The 23149-nt window shown below is 46.2% G+C and overlaps 1 protein-coding gene across 1 annotated transcript in view; it reads left to right on the top strand.

Annotated features, from left to right (window-relative positions):
* Nucleotides 1-758: 758 nt before the first annotated feature.
* The window catches only part of engase (endo-beta-N-acetylglucosaminidase), a 64828-nt gene continuing 42437 nt past the window's right edge, over nt 759-23149 (top strand). The window contains exons 1-7 of the mRNA XM_072483400.1: nt 759-919; nt 2453-2529; nt 4888-5092; nt 7703-7851; nt 8692-8846; nt 15819-15967; nt 21690-21855. Of these exons, the coding sequence (XP_072339501.1) occupies nt 807-919; nt 2453-2529; nt 4888-5092; nt 7703-7851; nt 8692-8846; nt 15819-15967; nt 21690-21855 (1014 nt within the window). The 5' untranslated portion in view covers nt 759-806. The remainder of the gene's footprint in view (nt 920-2452; nt 2530-4887; nt 5093-7702; nt 7852-8691; nt 8847-15818; nt 15968-21689; nt 21856-23149) is intronic.

Genomic DNA, 23149 nt, shown 5'->3' with positions numbered 1-23149 from the left:
CGGCGGGACCTCTGCGTGAACGGTCAGGGAGCGGCCTGTGGGAGGGGGGGGGGGGGGGAGGAGAGGGCGCTCCTTCACCGGGGGGCGGGGGCCCTCCGATGGGGTCTGGCCCGCGATAGGGGCCCACCGATTGGTGGGCCGGCCTCTCTCCCCCTCGGGCCTACTTTCTGGCGGGCCGGCCCCTGAACTCCGACGCCATGTTGTGTCGGGGCCCGCGCACTAAAGAATTCCCCCACGCATGCACAGGTTGGCGCGGCCCACTGCACATGCGCGGGTTGGCGCAGCGCCCATTTGGCACCTCAAAAGGAGGCTGGAGCGGCGTGAACCGCTCCAACACCGCGCTGGCCCCTTGTGGGGGCCAGAATTGGTCGTACCCAAGCCTGGTTCACGCAGTCGTGAAACGCGACGGCGTTCACGACGGCGCAAACACTTGGGGTCCATATTGGAGAATCGCCCCCATGATGAGCCGAATGGCCTCCTACTGCGCTGTAAATTCTACGATAAGAAGCAGCGCCAACTCCCCGACTGCATTTGCAAGAATGACTATGTGCAGTAAACAAACATGAAAGTTCCTTCACTTTGATTTTGTCTCTGGCAATCTTACAAAGAAAGGGAACCGCAGCATTACATTCCAAGGCATTAAGGTCAGTAACTCAGCACACATTTCACTCAGGCTGCTGCTCCACAATTTGTTGCGAGCAACGCGTTTCGAGGTTGCTCAGAAAGAGGGGGGGGGGGAAGAGGTAGGTTGTCCTGAAAGAGCTGCCGTAAAGAAGTGGCAACACCGCCGTTTTGTGTGGCAGAAGATGGAGCAAAGTGAAAGGAGGGTTGCGCCTGAGCCCGGGAGTGGGACCAGGAGAGCGGCGGAGGACGAGGCAGAGAGAGGCACAGTCCTCACTGAAGGCGACAACGGGAACGCGTGAGTAAAGTGACCGGGCAGACGCCCAGATCTTGCAAAGCAGCAGGCCAGCTGTGGGTTGAAGCTATGCCAGGCTCAGAAACCTTGCCTTTTGATAGCTCTTCTCCAATTAACACTTTATTTCTTGTCCCACTTTCCGCCTGCACCGATTTCCCGCCACGATTTAACTAATTGGTAATGTTATTGCAGCAATTCACACTGGTAAATGTTAACAGAAAAACGCAACTGCAGAGCCGAACCAGGACATTTAGTAATCTGTGGATGGATAATGCATTTTACGGTACACGATAATAATGGTTCGATTGTTCTAAAACATGCATAATCTCCAACATCAGCAGTAAAGTCACATGGAAATCAGCAGTAGTAGAAATTCCAGGTTGCCAGTAGTCTAAAGATGTTCACTTCTCATGTCTAATATAAATCCGACAAATTGTTTCCGTTTGAAACTCCATACACACTGTGGAAACCAGCAATTAATTACTTTTAATCACACTATCATTGTACTGTGGGTTTAGACTACTTTTCAGGATATAAAACCTTGCTATCCCCTTCTCGTATGAAGTGATCGAGTCAAGTTCCATGGGAAAGTCTGCCCTCTGGTGTCTTGTTCAAATGACCACTTTTTATTTGTCAACCCAGACAGCAAGTGTGTTGGCTAAGTAACCACCACCAACAGATAGCCCTGCCTTTACTTGACATACATTTAATTCCTTCCCGAGCAATCGTAGTTTCCCCCTAAAACCAACCCAAGATCAGTTAATGCACTGTGGCATGGAAATTAAACCTTGCTTTTCACCTCTCACTAATTCAACCCCTTGTTATCTGGTAGTGTGCATTGTATTGCAGATGCAGGTGTACTGCATTTTTGCACCATTAATTAATTCTGTATGTTTAATACTTAGAACCCCAGAACTCAAGGGCCCAGCCTCAGATTGAAGGGACGATCCTTTAAAACAGAGATGAGGAGGAATATCTTCAGCCAGAGGGTGCTGAATCTGTGGAACTCTTTGCCGCAGAAGGCTGTGGAGGCCAAATCACTGAGTGTCTTTAAGACAGAGATAGATAGGTTCTTGATTAATAAGGGGATCAGGGATTATGGGGAGAAGACAGGAGAATGGGGATGAGAAATATATCAGCCATGATTGAATGGCGGAGCAGACTCGATGGACCGAAAGGTCTAATTCTGCTCCTATATCTTATAGATTTATGGTCTTATGTTACAAATTATTGTTTGATGTCATATCATTGATATAATGAAAAATATCTTCTCTTGGGTTCAAGAAACATTTTGCTCAAACTTTGCTCTTGTAATTTGAACTCACTTAGGGAGGTTGTTTCATAATAACTGTCTTGCCTCCCTCCACATGTGTATTCGGTCATGTAACATGTGGGACCATTATGCTCATTATGCTATGCATACATCTGGTAGTTTGCTTTTTATTCAAATGCCACATGTTGATTTTCTGTGATTTTCAGTATACTGCTTCAGATAACAGAGTTAAATCTTCTCGTGCATCAATGCCTATTTTACAGCCTTGCCCTTACTCGAGGGTTCTCAGCAGAGCAGCAAATTGATCACATAATCCAGTATGACGCACTTCAACTCCCTGGTGAGTGCATTTAACTTCAGCAAACTTAATAATAGACTGAGTGAGACCGCAAGCAAAAAACCCCAGTAATTAGGCATGCATCAGATGTTAGTACTGAAATGCTTTCAAGAGATTTGGAGTTGTTGTGGTTTTTTTTTTTATCATCCACTAGTGATGGAGATCTGGTGCATTTTCTTTTTGGGCGCTGGTTGGAATGAAGGAACTTTGCTCCCTTCCAATCTATTATGTTAATTCTTTTATGATTCAATATCATAGAATTTACAGTGCAGAAACAGGCCATTTGGCCCATCGAGTCTGCTCTTGGAAAGAGCACCATACCCAAGCCCACACCCCCACCCTATCCCCATAACCCAGTAACCCTACCCAACACTAAGGGCATTTTGGACACTAAGGGCAATTTAGCATGGCCAATCCACGTAACCTGCACACCTTTGGACTGTGGGAGAAAACCGGAGCACCCGGAGTAAACTCACGCACACATGGGGAGAACGTGCAGGCTCCGCACAGACAGTGACCCAAGCCGAGAATCGAACCTGGGACCCTGGAGCTGTGAAGCAATTGTGCTAACCACTATGCTACCGTGCTGCCTGCTCCTACCGTGCTGCCCGTATATAGGGCGGCACGGTGGCGCAGTGGTTAGCACTGCTACCTCTCAGCACTGAGGACCCGGGTTCGATCCCAGCCCTGGGTCACTGTCTGTGTGGAGTTTGCACATTCTCCCCGTGTCTGCGTGGGTTTCATCCCCACAACCCAAAAGATGTATAAGGTAGATGAATTGGCCACGCTAGTATTGCCTCTTAATTGGAAGAAAATAATGAGGTACTCTAAATTTATTTAAAAGAAAAATGATTCAATATATAAAGAGATTATCTGATGTATCGTCAAGTATTTCATTCGAGTACAGGTTGCAGAAAGTGTGTTGTTTGTACTGAAGTGTTCCCAGTACTTCCACCTTTACACTTGGAGACTGTGAGATACTGTAAGAACGCATCATTTCAAGTACCTGGCTTTGTGTATTTTATCTGTTTTATCCAGTGGTGCGACTGGAGTGTAAACAGAGGTGTTTAAATGATTGCTGGAAAAAAATAATATTTCCAGTACAAACAATTTATTTCACATTTTAATTTTCTTCGTTTCGGCCATTTTTCACACTTTTGCTTCCTCTAAGTCCAAATGAATCTTCTAACTCAAGCCCCAGGTGTCAAGCAAAAGAACATGTCTAAAACAAGGAAACTGCTTGCAAGAAATTCTAATATTAAATAACCAATTTTAAGTATTGTGACTTTATCTAAAGTAATGTATTTTCTAAATTATATTTCTTTTTTAAGTATTTCAAATTAACTTGCAATTTAGGGCCACCAATCCACCTACCTTGCAGGTTGTGGGGGTGATAATTCTTGAAAATACCAATAAAAAGATTTTTTAAAAAAAAGGACCCCAGCCCGAGACAGTGGCTGAGGACGTGGATGGTATCTGTAACAATGATATGAAGTTTATGATGGGGCTAAAGATGATTGCCTTGGTCTTCCCAGTGATTAATTGGAAGAACTTGCAGCTAATCTAGGGCTGGATGTCTCACAAATTGTCCGAGACAGTGAAACGGCCGTGGGAATATGTAAACTGAGTGTCATCAGTACACATGGAGAAGCTGACTCTATATCTGTGGATGATGTTGCCAATGTAGATTAAGGTGAGGAAGTGAAGAGTACCCAGGAAAGATCCTTGGGGGAATGCAGGGATAACGATGCAGTGGTAGGAAGAGCAGCCACACCACAGATGATCTGCCTGATTGGAACCAAACCAGGTCAGTCCCACTGAGCTGGACAGTGGGAGAAAGTCATTATGGTGTGGTTGACCATGCTAAATACTTATTGCTTATAAATTTCACTCGAATGTAAACATTTCAGCAACTGGTGTGGCCCAAGTAAATGAGGGCGGCATTCTCTGATCAGAAGTCCTGAAACTGGAATATTTCGAAGGGATTTAAGTGACCCAGAGATTGGGATGAGTTTTCCTGTCTTGTGGATTGCTGGGCTTCTCGCATTTTAATTGCTACCGTTTCTGAATTTTTATCTGTAATTAAAGGACATGGAAGGTTGGAGTGCGCGCAAATGTATTTCAAATTGAAACTGCTCAACTCTCCATGAAGTGACATTACATCCGAGTTGAGGGAGCAGGCTTTTCAAGGATTGGTCTGAACCCTGGTTCAAGGACTGCAAGCCAACCAGCTGCCTCATCCAGCCCTTGACGTTTTGTTGTGAATTTTTAGAAGTCATCATTGTGACTGCGAAGGTTCAGTGTCGTGTGCAAGTGGGAGACAAGTCAGTTGATTGTTTTTTGGTCCTTTGTTAACTGCAGGCCGCTGCTACGACCCTGACACCAGTGCACCAGTCAGCTTTTACATCTCGTCTCTCGCAGAACTGCAATCGTGGCAGCCTTTTATTCAAGATGAGAACTTCAACAAAGCTGCTATCCCCTTGGCTCCACGGCAGCCACTTCTGCAGTGCGATCGGCCAAGGACACTGGTCTGTCATGACATGGCTGGCGGCTACTTGAGCGACAGGTGCGTTTTCTCGGGATAACATGATGACCGATCAATACCCTGACAGTGTTACTGAGTGTGGTCTGAGCCTCAGTGGAACAGAGAGAAACATGAGTAATTCACGCTTGCATCATTTATACTGTAAAACCTTCTGCCCTTTGACACAATTTGGTGAACTTGGAAAGTTCGACTGTTGCAATGGCCATTTTGATCTTGTCATTATTAATGATTTAATATTTATTTCAATCTAGTTATTGAAATCAAAAATGCGCAACATTTCCTTTCATGTAATTGCAAATGCACAATGCTGGCTGCACGTATTTATATTCATGTTTTGATTGGTAAATTAAATTACGACATAAAGTACACATTAGTCATGACGAGAGATTGGATAGACTGGGGTTGTTTTCCCTGGAGCAGAGGAGACTGAGGGGGGTGGGGGGGACATGATTGAGATGTAGAAAATTATGATGGGCACAGATAAGAGTAGACAGGAAGAAACTTTTCTCTTGATGGAGGGATGAATGACCAGGGGGCATTGATTTAAGGTGAGGGGCAGGAGGTTTGGAGGGGATGTGAGGAAAAACCTTTTCACCCAGAGTGTGGCGGAGTTTGGAACTCGCTGCCTGAAAGGGTGGTGGAGGCAGAGAACACCCTCATAACATTTAAGAAGTATTTAGCTGTGCATTAGCAATGCCACAGCATACAATGGTCTGGGCCGTGTGCTGGGGAATCGGATTAGAATAGTAGGTGGCTGTTTTTGACTGGCTGGCGCAGACTCGATGGGCTGAAGGGCCTTTTCTGTGCTGCATGGCTCTATTACATTATAGCACAGTGAAGAATTAACCAGGTCCGGGACTAGATAAACAAGTGCCCCCCCCCCCCCCAGCTACGGAAGCATCCTATCTCATCCACCCTGTCCAGCCCTTTAAGAATTTTAAAACTTTCAATGAGCCCATCTCTCATTCTTCAAAACTCGAAAGAATTCATGCCCAGTCTCCTCAATTTCTCCTCGTAGGGCAATTCCGCTACCCCAGAAATCAGCCTGTGAACCTCTGCTGCATTTCCTCTATCACAGGTATATCCTTCCTGAGGCAAGGGGACCAAAACTGCACACATTACTCCAGGTGTGGTCTCATTAAGGCTCGACGCAATTGAAGAAAGACATCTTTACTCCTGCACCCAAATCCTCTTGTGATAAAGGCCAACATACCATTTTCCTTCCTTATTGCCTGCTGCATCTGCATGTTAGCTTTCAGTGACTAATGAACAAGGGAACCCAGGTCTTGTTGGACATCAACACTGCCCAACCTCTCATCATTTAAGAAATACTCTGCACATTCAATCTTCTTGCCAAAGTGGATAACCTCACACTTATCCAGATTATATTTCATTTGCCATATTCTTGCCCACTCTTTAAACCAGTCAAAATCCCCTTGGAGCCTCTTTGCACCCTCCTCACAGCTCACATTCCCACCTAGTTTTGTGTCATCCGCAAACTTGGAAATATGACATTCAAATCATTGATAAAGATTGCGAAAAGCCCAAGTACTGATCCTTGCATTACCCCACTAATCACAACTCATTTAATCCTCAATCCATGCCAGTATATACCCCCATCCTGTGTGCTCTAATGCTGTTTACTGACCTGAAAACATCCACTGGTTTTCCCCCCTTAACCATTCTGCTGGTAATATTGAAGTCCCACGGTGGTCAGTTGAGTCTTGCCTTTTAAGAGTTTCATACACCAAAAGTATTTGAAAAGCAAAGATAATTGTACGTAGCTGTTTAATACAAGTTGCAAATTCAGTTTTTTCAATGTTGCACTTCACCAGTGTATGCCTTACATTTAGAAACCTTCAGCAGGTGCTACTAGTTGGGTTCATCAACTATGAACTGCGAACAGGAATTACAAGAGAGGGAATGTCAGAATCTCACTTGATAAGCAGTGAAGAATCATCACAGTTCTTTGTATGTATTCAGTTTGGTTAAAAATGAAGAGAGCTGGAAAGTGTGTACAGATATTTGGACTTCTGTTACTTGTATTGGCTTTTGGAGGTTCCGACGGTGTGAAAAGCACCATGTAGATGCAGGTCTTTTATAGGAAAGCTGATAGTTATCATTGGAGTGTCATTTGGGATACATTGTTGCTCCATAGTGACCAACCAGTGCAACATACTGGTTTGAGGAGATTTTTAAAATATATTCTTCGATAGGATGTGGACGTCGCTTGCTGGGCCAGCATTTGTTGCCCATCCCTGAGGGCACTTAAGAGTCAAATCACATTGCAGTGGGTCTGGAGTCACATGTAGGCCAGACCAGGTAAGGATGGCAAATTTCCTTCCCTAAAGGACATTAGTGAACCAGATGGGTTTTTACGACAATCATCAATGGTTTCATGGTCACCCTTGGACTTTTAATTCCAGATTTTTATCGAATTCAAATTCTACTAACTGCCCTGCCGGGATTTGAACCCAGGTCCCCGGAGCATTACCCTGGGTCTCTGGACTCCTTGACCATTGACAATACCACCACGCCACTTAAAGGGAAGATTCAACACTCAGTTCAGTTGATCTTCCCTTTGAGATTCTGGGAGATTTGACACTAACCTAACTGCTTTGTTTTTTTCAGGTTCATACAAGGTGTGCACGAAGAGAATCCTTTTGTCTTTTACCACTGGCTATATATAGACATCTTTGTATATTTCAGTCACCACATGGTGACCATCCCACCAGTCTGCTGGACAAATGCGGCACATAAGCACGGTGTTGCTATTCTAGGTAAATATGATCTGTTTAGGCAGAAAATGATCGATGCTTCACTCAGGCAAAAATGTATGGTTAGTTTTCTGTAGTTTGATATATAGACATGTTGATGGAAGCAATATGTTCCAGCTGTAACGATTCATAAGAGTTTTGTTTTCCCCTTTGGCAATTTAATCTATTTTAATTGCCATGTTCCAAGGACTAGAATGCTAACTTGAATCATTTCAGAGACTATCACTGAGTTAGAAGTTTCCTGTTTTCACCAGTGTCTTTTAAATACTATTGAATGGATCCCAGTATCTGTATTGAGTTCCCCTTCTGTCTGCTATTCGGTTTGTTTTCTGATGTTAGACAAAGTGTATTATAGAAACTGTTCTATAATACGGGCGTCACGGTGGTACAAGTGGACAGCACTGTGGCTTCACAGCGCCAGAATCCCAGGTTCGATTCCCCACTGGGTCACTGTCTGTGCGGAGTCTGCACGTTCTCCCCGTGTCTGCGTGGGTTTCCTCCGGGTGCTCCGGTTTCCTCCCACAGTCCAAAGACGTGCAGGTTAGGTGGATTGGCCATGTTAAATTGCCCTTAGTGTCCAAAAAAGGTTAGGAGGGGTTATTGGATTGTGGGGATAGGGTGAAAGTGAGGGCTTAAGTGGGTTGGTGCAGACTTGATGGGCCGAATGGCCTCCGTCTGCACTGTATGTTCTATGTTCTAATTTCAGAATGTTTTTTCTGCTTGGGTTAGTGCTCAGATGAATGCAGTAGCAGAGATGTTCATTGACGGATATTTCAATCGAACAGGCAAAGTTATTTTAATAGAAAGTTTTGATTTTTGTATTCGGCTGCTTTTCGGTTTCAGGAACTTTCATCACGGAATGGGAAGCCGGGGCTGCAATCTGTGAGGCTTTCTTGGAGAACGAGGAGACGTTCCGTGCGATGGCCGATAAGCTGGTGCTCATTGCCCACTGCTTTCAGTTTGATGGATGGTTGGTTAATATTGAAAATGAATTGAGTGTGAGTAAAATGACCCTGTATTATGTTGACGCATATTATTTGAGTAAAGGATGCTTCCTTTTCATAGAATCATAGAATCTCTACAGTGCAGAATGAGGCAATTCGATTCATCAATTCTCCACCGACCCTTTGAAAGAGCGACCAATCCTCCGCCCTGCCCCCACAACCCCGCCTAACCTGCGCATCTTTGGACTGTGGGAGGAAACCGGAGCACCCGGAGGAAACCCACGCAGACCCAGAGAGAATGCGCAAACTTCGCAAGTACAGACCCCAGGCCGGAATAGAACCCGGGTCCCTGGTGCTGTGGAGGCAGCAGTGCTAACCACTGTGTCACTCAGAAGCAGCATGTTTGTGGGAGAACCTAGGACTAAGGGTCACTGTGACATCACCTCCTGGGCAAGCGGAAATCTACTGCCGAGGCTTCTGGTTTGAAAACCTGCATCAGCTATTTCTGCAGATGCAGTGCAGCTGAATTACTGCAGATTATTTGGGCACTGGCTCTTACCTGCTGCTTTCAACATTGTGAGTTTACAGCAACCTCGACTGCAACATATGTTTATGTAGTGCGTTTCATGTAGAAATATGTCCCAAGGTCATAGAGGTGCAATTGGATAGGATTGACTGACAAGCCAAGAGTGAGGTTTTAGGAGGGGATCAAAGATTTGAACAAAAGGCTGGTCAAAGATGCAATCATGCAAATTCGGAGCAGGAGGAGGTGATTTGGCTCCTTGAGCCTGCTTTGCCATTCAGTAAGATAACGTTAACATACACATTCCCACAAACCCCCAGTAACCTTTCGCCCTCTATCCAGCCAGAGGCAGACTCACAGTGAAACACACAATGCTGCAGTGTGGGGCCCCGGCCAATGGGGAGGCCCCATCCTGAGAGGTGGTTGTGTGTGCCCCCAAAAGTGTAAGTCCGCTTCTGCTGCAAAGCCTTCAACGAGTGAGGAGAAGGCGCTGGCCAACATCCGTCGAGGAGAGCAGCGGGGCAACTCTCGACCTCCAGGCCAAGGTTGAGCAGGGCGGTCGGGCTGACAACCAACCAAAAAGAACAGAGGCTGCCAGGCCCGATAACCAGCAACAGCAGCCAGCCAGGAGCACACACCATCATCAAAGGTCAAGGTTCGAGGCTCAGCCACCTGAGCAAGAGCCCAGAGGTGAGCAGAGCAGCAGTCGGGAAGTGCAAAGAAGGCCAGGCAGGTGCTGGCGTAGTGTCTTGGAGAATCAGGGAGCAGCAGCCAGAGACAGTGGGGTGACTCGATCAGAGCTAGAGGCCAGCCAGGCAGCAAGGTTGAGAGTGACAGGGCTGGGCTGGGCAGGAATTGGGCTGGAAAGCAACTGGACTGGGCAGCAAGATTATGGGTTTTTGTGCCTTGCATTGTCTGAAGTGAGGGTGGGTGGGGTCCGAAGGACATTGAAGTCATTGGGGTTGGGGCTTGACATCATTGTGGGCGAGCTGCTATGTCATCAGGGGGTAGGGCGTGACGTGGGGCTCCTGCAAAGAAGGAGTGCACGGGACTTCTGGGGGCTGGGGAAGCTTTCTCCCCGACCAGTTTCCTCGCATCCGTGCTACGTAATCTGTTGGGTGTCTGCCCTCTGTGCCGCCTGACAATCCTGAGGTTCTGGCGGCGAGCCCTGTTCTCCTGGTCTCCCATCTTCCCCTTGAGTGCTCCCTGGGCCGCCACCAACCTTGCCACTTCTGCCTAGAACGAGGCGATCCAATCACTCTGGTCAGTTGCTGCTTATTCCAGTTGCTGCACCGTCGATTCCTGGGTCTCCAATCGCTGCTCCAACCACTCCAACGTCTCCTTGAAGGGGGCCAAAGCGATTACTATCAGTGACTTCACAGTCACCATGAGGTCCTCTTTAATGGAGTCCTTATGTTTTAGAAGCTCTTGTGTGAGGAGCGCCATCCACTGCCTATGGGTGGGCTGGTGTTTGCGTTGGTGGTCCCTCTCGCTCTGTCATAATATACACCAGTATATCATGGTGCAGACACACACTGATGGACACACAGCGGGACCAATCAACACACACAACACCGCAGCCAATCACCAGTTAGAGCACACGCACTATAAAGACAGAGGGCATCAGAATTCCCGCTCATTCGAGCTGCAGCCTCCTAGTAGGACAAAGCTCACAGCCTGCAGCACAGATCTTCACCATGTGCTGAGTGCCATAGACTGGTTAGGACAAGGCATAGGTCTTTAGTTCAATCTAATATTGTGTTAACCCACAGTGAAAGTATGTTCAACAGTTTCTGACTTAATAAAATAGTGTTGCACTATTTTAAGTGTTGGTGGCCTGTATGTGTTCCACGGATCCAGAGCACCCAACACATCAATGTCCAGCTCCGCTTCACTCCTCATGTTTGCAGTCTTGATCATCCTCTCCTGACTCTTGCTGCTCTTACTTTCTTTCTGACTCCTTGGCTGATTTGAGAGCATTTCTTTGGGTGCTTGTTAGTTGAGGAAGGGTCAGTCCAGGTTGTTGGTTTAGTGACTGATGTTCGGGTTAAAAAGAACCTAAATTGAAGTTTCCCAGGGAGAGCCATCTTTCATGTGATTCTCAGCACATCGCTGCCACCAGCTGTCTGAGTGAAGTAAGGCTGGGGGTAGGAGAATACACAAGATACCAGAATTAGTGACACAGGGCATTCTGGATGGGTAGGGAGGTGATTGTCGGGGTGGAAGATAGTGAGGATCAAGGCCATGGGTGGAATGTAAACAAGGACAAGAATTCTAATGCAGGACAACAGGAACTTGGTGTGGGATAAGGAATCGGTGGTAGAGTCCTGGATGAGCTGAAACCTGCTGAATGTGGATAACTTCAGTCTTGCCAATGGGGCTGAGGTAAAGTGCTCCTGGAGGGAAGAAAGGAGGGAGCGTTGGAGATGACTTCTTCTTGGCTGCCTTTGTGCGGCCCACTGGAGACATATGTTGTGCAGATTGAGAGCAGGCTGCCTGCCCAGCTTCACAGCCAATGAATTGTGTGCGCAAGTTACAATGTGGGGTTTTATTAAAAAAAACTCAACTCCTTAATCATCCTGCTAACATTATTTGACTATAATTATCGCATTATTGTCAACAAATGATGCTTGCAATTCATCTCAAGCTGCTGTTGATGTGGAGTGTGCGATCTGTAGAATGCGTGTTGATGTTGATGCCCTGATAAGATCATTTATTTTCTGTCTTGTTCCTGTCTGCGTTGGTGCGCTGATGATATTCTTCAAGGATACTTCGATTTATTTACCAGGGGTGCGATTCAGCGGACTGAATTTGAAGTCCGCTGAACGGCCTGTCGAGTGGGGTGTTTCTCGGTGGCTGCTGCTTTGTTCTGGCCTCGGGGCGATTCTCTCCGCCGAGGCCGCACTTCGAGGGATTTCCTGCTAAAGGCTCCTGGAAGATTGGGACGCCATTTTGTCCAGCAACCCCCCCCCCCCCCCCCCCCCCGATCTTCACTCCCCCATCCCCTGCTTGACAAGGCCCGACCCCTGGTAGTGCCAACCTGGCACCTGTGCACCCTGGTGCTGCCAGCCTGGCACCCTGGCGGTGAAAGCCAGCTAGTGCCAAGCTGTCCAGGTGCCAGGTTGGCACTGCCAGGGTGCCAGGCTGCCCTGTCCCCGGCATTTGTGTGGACCAGTACTAAACTGGTCTCCCAGGTGCGGCCAGTGAGTCCCAGGCACCGGGTGAATCCGACGTCCGGGTATTTACAGCCTTGATCGAACACTGCAGCAACAGTTCACTGTTGTGGGTAGCTAATAGTTTTGCCTTGCTGATGTTAATATTTGATTGAATTTGCTGTTAAGAAGGGAAGGATTTAATTGTTTCCACCATGAATCGCTGTAGAATTTTGAAAGCATTTTCTTTTGTTTTATAAATTTAGAGTACCCAATTATTTTTTTCCAATTATGGGGCAATTGTAGGGTGGCCAATCCACCTACCCTGCACATCTTTGGGTTGTAAGGGTGAAACACACGCAGACACGGGGAGTATGTGCAAACTCCACACGGACAGTGACCCGGGGCCGGGATCGAACCCGGGTCCTCGGCGCCATGAGGCAGCAGTGCCAACCACTGTGCCACCGTGCCGCCTGAAGTTTGAAAGAAAGGACGACACAGCGGTTAGATCTGCTGCCTCACAGCGCCAGGGACTCAGGTTCTATCCCATCCTTGCGTGACTGTGTGGAGTTTGCGCATTCTTCCTGTGTCTGAGTGGGTTTCCTCCGGGTGCTCCGGTATTCTCCCAAAGCTGGGCAGGTTAGGTGGATTGTCCGTGTTAAATTGCCCCTTAGTCTCCAACAGTTAGGTGGGGTTTCGAGGTTACGGGGCAGGGCGGGGTAGTGGGCCCAGGTAAAGTGCTCTTTTGGAGCCTCAGTGCAGACTTGATGGGCTGAATGGTCTCCTTCTGGAATGTAGGGATTCTATGATTCTATGAATTGCTGCAGTTCAAAGATCCATTATCTAACAGAGCACCAGTGTGTAAGAAATTGAATTTCTAGGAATGATCTGAGGTTCAGTCCACTGTCTGAGGATAGGGTGGGGAAAGTGGAGTTTACGTAACAGATCAGCCATAAGATATTATCACATTTAATGTGGGGTGGGGGTTAGTGGACGGAGAGACAAGCTCAATAGGCCATATTGCCGACTCCTGCTCCTAATGAACAGTGTCGTCCTGGATCAGATCTGATGGTGGTCTTGCAGAAATTTTGCTTTTTAATATTCATCAGTATTTTATTTATGCCTTGAATAACCATCCTGATCCTCGAGGCGGCACAGTGGTTAGCACTGCTGCCTCACACCCGGGTTCGATCCTGGCCCCGGGTCACTGTTTGTGCGGAGTTTGCACTTTCTCCCCGTGTCTGCGTGGGTCTCACCTCCACAACCCAAAGATGTGCAGTGCAGGTGGATTGGCCACGTTAAATTGCCCCTTAATTGGAAAAAAAGGAATTGGGTACCTTAAATTTAAATTAAAAAAAAAAAACCCATCCTGATCCTCAATTCAGTTGTTGTCCCCTCTCGTTCATTGCGATGGCGCTGCTGAATAATCGGCTGTGAAACTATGTAAAATTGTTAGTTGCTCAGAGAACTTTCCTTCCTCCAATCTAATCACCTCCAGGCAATCATGAACTCTAGTTGAGTTTTGTAACATTAGTGATTTCTGCCAGCATGCGATGCCTTGGAGTTCATGGCTGTCATCCTTTCACTTACTGAGTAGTGACTGGTGTTATTGTAATGTGCTCCAATAACATGGAACCACTGATTAAAGAGACGTCAAATGGAGTCTCCAATCACATTGACAGTCATAAGAGCCATGGCTAGTGCCACCACACAGAGGGATACAGGAGACTCAATTACAATTTATCAACCAGAGGTTATCTTTTAACAACCGTGCCACAGTCAGCTCAACATTGATTATTCACCAGTATCTCATTTCTTCTAAAAGTCATGGTGCTCTTGCCTAATTGGAAACGCTCCTGAATGGGGAGTCATCAGGAATCTATTGTCTGAGTCCATCACAGCTATCATTTAGAGGGAAAGAAAGCCTTGGAGAGGGGTGGTCAATAAAAAGAATGACTGAAGCTCTCTGACCCCAGGAAGCACCATTACTGGCTGCATACTTCAGACGCTGCCTGCAGCAAGTGTTCCTGAGTGTGTTGGGATGCAGTCCAACTTGCGGACTCATCTAAAATTATGACCCTATTGAAATGCATAAAGGCTCTCCAGGACATTATGGAGAGGACCAATGGTACAGGAAACTTAATTTCCAACAAAATGTTATTCCTTTTCTTCTGGGTAGAGAACGGAGAAACACTTTGAAGAGAAAATGTTCTCCTTGGAATTTCTTTCGCTTTTAACCTGCTGCCATTTTTAGAAACATATTCCAGTGATTATTTTGTCCAGTGTGTAATGTGTATGTAACTAAAGGGTTATTTATAACATCTAGCTGTAACACTACCACTAGAGGGCACCACTAGATCCCAGTATAAGTATCAGCTCCTAGAGGATCTTGGTCTCTTTCAACCCAGGAGCGTTTAGTAAGCAGTAGTGTATGATAGATAGCTCTCAGTATAGTTAGTATTTATAATTGTGAATCAGTTAATACATCAATATTTTATTACTTGATTTCTAGAGATAGTTCTGTAGAGTGTCGAACTCGGATATAATCAATTGTTAATTTAATAAATTAGTATGCTTAAGTTGAAGACTAGTGGTTTCTTCAGGATCACACCATCAGACCATCTGCATCAACAGCAACTGGTAAAGATACATATTACTAGACCCAGTAATATAACACAGTGCACACAGGAAGGGTAGTGAGACCGTGCAACCACTAGAGGGGGAATAGCACCATGCTTGCATTATGATGTGACTGTGCTACAGTGGGGCTGCTCCTAATGTTGGGACAACTGGGTTACCGGCCCCAGGAAAACCAGGATGTGTATTTAAGAACGAAAACCTCCCCGGCCATCCGGTAGCTTTATTTCAGCATAGCTGTGCTGTGGAAACCAGCAGCTGATGCTCAACAGAAAAGGATTTATATCCGCGCAGGGGAGCTACCCTTACTTAATTCCTTGCCTGTTCAGAACCATAGAAGTTTGCAGTACACCAGGATGGCAAAATCCCTCCATGATCATTTTAAATTAATGGCTTCCTGTCCCTGCCTCGCCAGCCGGGGAGAAAATCTTTTTCACCGTCTCAAAACCCTTTGTCACTTAAAATCTCCAGTTGAAGCATTGCAGCTCGTGTGTGTGTGTGTGTGTGGGAAGAAGTATTTTTAAAGCTGTTATTGATGCAGACAAATCCCTCCAAAGTATCATTCTACAGGAAGGGCTGTAGTGGGCCTTGAAAGTCTCATGGACCAAAGAATCTGAAAACTGTGATTTCTATCGAAGCCGAGTAAGTGACCTTGGTAGATGGCATTCCATTTTTCATGCAAATAATGTTTGTTGTTGTTTTATTTTATTGTAGCCCAATGCAGTTAAGAATGTGCCTGGATTTCTTAGTTACTTCCGTTCCAGGATGCAGCAAGCTGTTCCGCACAGCCTAGTTATCTGGTATGACAGTGTGCTGGAAAGTGGGCATCTGGACTGGCAGAATGAACTTAATCAGCACAACAAGTAAGTGAATATTGCAGCAATTTAGACTCTGTGCTAAACTTTGGAGTAAGAAAATTCTTGTCGAAGAATAACCATATTGGCAAAAAAGATTAATTCAGAATACAAACTAACAAAGTTTATTGGGCAATAAAGATTGATACTTAACATTTCATTAGTGGAGCCCTGGCATGATGCACAAGTCCAACGCATGTCAGTCTGTCTTTCCCATGAATGTCAGGACTCCTTGGGTCTTCTCTTCTTGGTTCTTTTTCTTGAACTTGTTCTCTTAACTCATGACGTCCTTTGAGATTTTAGCTTAGCTAATTTAACTCTTACATACATACAAATCCCTTTTTGCAGCTTTAAGACTTCAACTCTGGTGGATCTTTTTCCAACTCACAACTGCCCAGTCTGCCTTAACTATTAGAGTTCCCAATCCACTTTAACTGCTGCAGCTACCCACTTCCCAACTGCCTGCTGAGTGTTCTCTCTCCCTCACTCTCTTAACGCAATTACTTTATTACCACTGATTTCTAGTACTAGATGTAATATTCTTGTTGGATGGCCTGATTTATTATAAGAATACTTGTAGTTAAAGTTATGAACGATTTATCAACATTAACTGGGAGTAAACTACATACAAGACAACAGATGAACAGCAAAATCATGCATGTGCAAGCTTTCTCTTTTACTTCCTCCAGCCAGTGTCTGGTCAGCTGACTTTACATTCACTTTTATACTAGTGAGACTCCTAGTGATCAGTTGGTAAAGTACAACACAACCATGATATCACTACACTGGATTCTTGCTGCAATCCTCAGCCCTGTGATAATTACTTTAATCACAAACTAAAACTGGGTTCTTATGGCAACCCGATAACCTGTGACAAATACCCGTCAACTGGCAACATGCTATGCAAATATTAACTTCCCAACAAGTTGTTGTTTCTCTTCCCACACCTTGTGGTGCACAAGGCAGACTTTCATGTGTTTCCATAGTGTGGCTCTTCCTGGAACAGTTTGCAAGTCTGTCACCCGAGGCTTCTAGCTTGGGAACGCCATTCTGGATCAAGCATGGCTGACCAGCAGTCTCTCCCATTCTTATCGCCTGTCATTGGTGTGCTGGAAGGATTTTGCAGGTTGCTACTGGACCTGTTTGACCTGCCTTGGACATCAAGTCCTGGGGTGGGACTTGAACCTGGAGCTTCTGATTCAGAGGTAAGGATGCCAACCACTGCACCAAAAGACCTCCTCTTCCTAGCAAGTACCCCACTCTTAACTCTCTTCCAGCTAAGGGGCTGGTTTAGCACAGGGCTAAATAGCTGGCTTTTAAAGCAGACCAAGGCAGGCCAGCAGTGTGGGTTCAGTTCCCGTACCAGCCTCCTGAACAGGCGCCGGAATGTGGTGACTAGGGGCTTTTCACAGTAACCTCATTTGAAGCCTACTTGTGACAATAAGCGATTTTCATTTTAATTCCTCCCACCAAATGAGTCCAGCGAATGTTCTATGACAAATTCTAAACATTGGCAAATGCAAAGACCTCAGTTTTGCACCTTTATTTTTATACCCTTTTTGCAGTTGGCTTTGCAACATTTGGCCCAAGTATGTGCAGCTGTGCCAACATGACTAACGACTTCTAACCCAATATTTGCAACTCTTGACCAATAGGAAGAGCGCTCCTAGCTTTCCCACAACAATCTAACCTTAATTTAACTAATCGGAGGTCCTGAAACATTCTAGGATCAAGACCGTTCTTCCAATCAGCCTTGAAGCCTTGGCTCCCCTTATCACAACTAAACCATCTGTCTTTTGAATGGGTAGTTTGAACAACTAGTCTTTAGGCTGCCATGATATACATCAGCATATCATGGTGCAATCACACACTGACACACTAATGGACATACAGTAGGACCAACCAGCATACACAACATCGCAGCTAATCACCAGTGAGAGCACACGCACTATAAAGACAGGGGACACCAGAGTTCCCGCTCATTCTAGCAGCAGCCAGCTCAGAGCACAGAGCTCACAGCCTGCCTCTCAGACATTCACCATGTGCTGAGTGCCTCACCTAGATAGTGATAGACAGGGTCCACAGATAAGCTGGTAATGCACGTACCCAAGCTTACAGTATGTTATTACGGTTGAATTGTTAATAAAATAGAGTCACACCATCTCCAGCCGTGTTGACCTGTTTGTAGAACAGAACACCCAACACGACATGGTTCCAGGAGTGGACACATACTAGCCCCTGTGAGACCTACCTGCAACTTATCAGCAATCCGCCATCCTGCAGCATGGAGAACATCAACCCGCTGCCGCCGCTACGCATCGCTGGCAATCTCTGGGTGAATTGGAAGCGTTTTAAATAGCGCTTCCAGCTCTTCCTAGAGGCCACAGACAGGGAGAATGCATCGGACACCAGGAAGATTGCCCTTCTTCTCTCCACGGCAGGGCAACACGCCATCCACATCTTTAACTCCCTTACATTCGCGGACGGCGAGGACAAAACCAAAAAGAAGACGGTGCTCCTAAAATTTGATGAACACTTCAGCGTTGAAGTTAACGAAAGCTTCGAAAGGTACCTGTTCCAGCAGCGCCTGCAGGGTAAGAACGAGCCTTTCCAGTCTTATTTAACGCACCTCCGCATCCTCACGCAGTCCTGCGGCTATGGGCCCACCTCTGACTCCATGATACGCGCCCAGATAGTTTTCGGGGTCATGTCGGACACACTGCGCCAGCAGCTCCTTAAAATCAAGCAACTCACCCTAGTGACGGCCATCGAGAACTGCGTCCTGCATGAGAACGCCACCAGCCGGTACTCACACATCCAGGCGGCTGAAACGGCGCGGCAGAGGCCCCACGAGGCGGAGCAGGTCCAGACAATCGAGTACCTCCCGGCCCGTGGCCCGGAGGAGGGCGGCCGTTTCGCGCACTTTCCGCTGTCTCCCGTGCCTGTACGCGCCAACAGAGGGGGCGTTGACACGGAGGGACCCGATGCACAGGCGCGCACTACGCAAGACCGCACCGCGCATGCGCGGTGGCACAATGAACGCACTGACGTCATGACGTGCGGCAACTATGGCTCCGCCCATTTAAAGCGGCAATGTCCGGCCAAAGCGCGACAATGCCTATTTTGTGGCAGACTTGGCCACTATGCTGTCTGCTGTCGAGCACCTCAGCCTGCCAACTCGTAACAGTTTAACCAGCCTCGCAGAAATGTTCGGGCAATTCTACCCACGTTCACCGAGTCCGATCCTGACATCATACAGACCAGTGACACTGAGGACAGGGAGCCTTTCCGCATTGCTGTCATCAACAAGAACAAGCTGTCCCCGAGTCGAACGTACCAGTTGCTGTTGGTGCACAGCATTGATCCGGACGACGAGTGGTGTGCCACCCTGACGGTCAACCGATCCCAGATCACATTCCGCCTGGACACGGGTGCTTCTGCAAATCTCCTCACATGTTCAGACACACTCACTACACTTTATTTATTCTCATGTAGGCACATATTCTTTGTGAAAAGGGGGGATGTCATGATATACATCAGCATATGGTGCAATCACACACATACTGACACACTGATGGACATGCAGTGGGACCAACCAGCATACACATCGCAGCCAATCACCAGTGAGAGCACACGCACTATAAAGACAGGGGACACCAGAGTTCCCGCTCATTCTAGCAGCAGCCAGCTCAGAGCACAGAGCTCACAGCCTGCCTCTCAGACATTTACCATATGCTGAGTGCCTCACCTAGATAGTGATAGGACAGGGTCCACAGATAAGCTGGTAATGCACGTACCCAAGCTTACAGTATGTTATTACAGTTGAATTGTTAATAAAATACAGTTACACCATCTCCAGCCGTGTTGACCTGTTGTAGACCAGAACACCCAACATGACACAGGCCACCAAACCTGGCCAATCAGCATTGTAGCTTTGACTTCTCTTTACAGCTAAGCTAGACTTGCTGGAGGCCAAATATGCAATTATGTCCTAGCTATAATTCCAATCCACTCCATGTTTTTTTTCTTAAAGTTATATCACATAGTGATATCATCAAACCCCTTTAATGCAGATGGTTGAAGGCTCTTGTCTCTGCAGCTTGAATAATTCAGGCCAATTACATTTCAGACCTTAGGGCTCAGTAGTGGGAGGCTGTTGTTGAGAGGATCGCTACAGGGAGGAGAGGAATTCAGAAAGCAGAATATACCTTCTGTTAAATTCTATCTGCACATATATAATTTTAATAAGAGGCTTGCTGACCCAATGTCTTTTCCTTTGCTGTTTCTATTACCCGTTTTCTTGTGTGTTTGCATTATAATGAACTCTGGCCTATTTTTAGCTTGCCTGTAGCCTATTTACACCTTAGTAATAATATTGGGATTGGGGTTAATTGTTTTTTATAACAATACCGTTTTCGAATGATTAACATTTGGCTTTATATAGAAAGTACATGTGCTGCTTGCAGTATATTTGTTTTGCTATGACCATTACACTGCAGTTTAAGGAGCCCAGTTGCTTCAATAGGAAACATGCTTATCATTCACTTACAGATACTTCACCAGTCACTGTGGTCAGTCTCTTGCCCAATGTTCACAATTGTTCGTTGTGCTTTTTTTTAAGCTACTCTGAATTACTTGTACTAAAGTAGACAATATATACCATCTGTTCCATAACATGTATTAGAACATCCATGTATCTGTTCCACACTATGTAAATCTATGGGGATGTGTAGTTCTTTTGGATGAAATTAGCGTGAACATATTCCTGCAAATATTTTATAAATTTTTATTGAAAAAACACTTGGGCACCTTCTCTGGTTAAAGTTGCTTAATCAACTACTTTTGATAGTATCTTAATTTTCTCGGTACCTTTTTGGATCTTCCATATTTTGGAAAGGTTATTTAAAAAAACAACTTTAAAACGTTCCCTGTGATGCCGTGAGGTACAAAACATATTTTGTTCAACTTCTTAAACTTCTATAAGAGTTAATTTTGAAGATCAGAATTTGGAACCTTTTCAGGCCCAAGTGTGATGATTTGAGACAGTGAGAACTGGTGCTGCTGTGCTCTTGAGAGTTTTTGAGTGCCTGTCTAGAATTGCAACAGCCGCTAGTGTTCAATGTCCAACACAATTCTCTAAACTGCCTGTGACATAAACAATAATCCATGTGCGTATTAACAATTGAGAAGCATGTGGTTGTGCCATGATATCAAAGGTCAAATAATGATTAATGTTGAACACAATGTTGAAAGTAAGCTAGAAGAATGATTTATAAGATTCATACAAAGTCCAGAATTGTGCTGTCACACTAGTCTGATAAAATAGATTATTGCATATTTTTCAGTTAACTTCCAGAATGAGACTGAATGGAGTATTTCCAAATGGGATGACACTTCAACAAGTGGCTCTGAAACTCGCACATTTTATTAACCAACACATGGGTATAGGGGCTGGCTATAGGAGCTGGTTTAGCACAGTGGGCTAAACAGCTGGCTTGTAATGCGGAACAAGGCCAGCAGCGCGGGTTCAATTCCCATACTGGCCACCCCGAACAGGCGCTGGAATGTGGCGACTAGGAGCTTTTCACAGTAACTTCATTGAAGCCTACTTGTGACAATAAGCGATTATTATATTATTATATGGCCAGTGTCAAATGTTGCTGGTATGTTATTTTGTTGTTAAGTATCTATTTTTTTTGTAGCTTTGGTCACCTTCATGCCTTTCTTACAGAGTATTTTTTGATTCCTGTGATGGTATTTTTCTAAACTATAATTGGAAGGAGGAACATCTTAAACGAATGGTGACACTAATGGAGGAACGGCATGCTGATGTCTATGTTGGAGTTGATGTGTTTGGCCGAGGAGATGTTATAGGAGGAGAGTTTACAACCAATCTGGTAAAGCTTATTTTGAGTTGTATTCCAACAGTTCATATTTAAAAAAAATATTTTTTTGTTCTACATTTTCACATTTTCCTTCAAAAATTTACACCCCACCCCCAAACAGTAAATGGAGCAAATACAAAATCAATCCCCTTAACAATACCAATGATCCCATCCTCCCACCACCCCAAACAACGGCCCACCTGTCAATATATGCATCCAATAAACCAAACCCTCCCACGGTGGAAGCAAAAAACAAAGGAGAAAAGGAAAAAGGAGTCCGGGACCGCCCATGGTCACCATTGACCTATAGAGTCCACTCCCCCCCCCCCCCCACTACACTCAACGCCATCCAGCCTCTGAAGGAGTACCGTACATGATACCCAAGAGTTTTACAGCCCCCCCCCCCCCCCCGCCAAAGTCTCCAGCTCCTCCCGTCCACTGGCTCTTGTAAAACTCCTCCTCCCAACCTTGGTTCCTTCCCCCCAACTGTCCACCCCGGCTAGACCACTCGGACCCCGTTCTGCCAGGCTCCGATGGCCGCAGCCCCTCCCCCCACCTCACTCCCGTTCACTGGCCGGCTTAAACCGGCCAGCGTGGAGGCCCCCACCAGGGTCCCTTTCCCCCTTGCCCGGCCCGAGGAAAGCCCAGAGATCCCCTTTTAGCACTCACACCCCGCATATCCACCTACACCCCAAAGAGCCCTCATTTCGAGTGAAAGTCCAATCCCTTCCCTTGTCCAAATATATACAACATTGGCTCCTTTAGCCCCTACACCCGCATGCAGTGAAACAAAAAAGAAGAAAATACAGTCATGAGGTTACATCGGCACATAGCCATTTCCCAATTTGTCAGTTCTGCCACAGTCCTTCTGCCTTCGCAAACTCCTCCGCTACTTCCGCCGTTCCAAAATAAAAGTCCCTGAGCTTATAAGTCACCCTCAGCTAGCTTCGCTGGATATACAATGCCGCACTGCACCTTGCTAATGTACAGTGCCCTCTTCACCCGGTTGAAGGCAGCCCGCCTCCTCACCAGCTCCACCGTAAAGTCCTGGTATACACGTATACCAGCTCCAGCCCACTGCACCACCCGCTTCTGCTTGGCCCAGCTCAGGACCTTCTCCTTCACACAGTACCTACGGAAGCACAGAGTCACTGCCCTTGGCGGCTCACTCGCCTTTGGTACAGGCCTCCACGACCGATGAGCCCGATCCAGTTCATATCGGGAGGGATCCTCCCCCTCCCCCAATAGTTTTGCCAGCATCGCGGCAAAATACCCAGTCGGTTTCGGTCCTTCAACTCCTCCGTGC

This window comes from Scyliorhinus torazame, chromosome 18 (assembly GCF_047496885.1).
Source record: "Scyliorhinus torazame isolate Kashiwa2021f chromosome 18, sScyTor2.1, whole genome shotgun sequence".
Lineage (NCBI taxonomy): Eukaryota > Metazoa > Chordata > Chondrichthyes > Carcharhiniformes > Scyliorhinidae > Scyliorhinus > Scyliorhinus torazame.
Note: the sequence above shows the minus strand (reverse complement) of the source record. Positions and strands in the feature narration are given on the sequence as shown.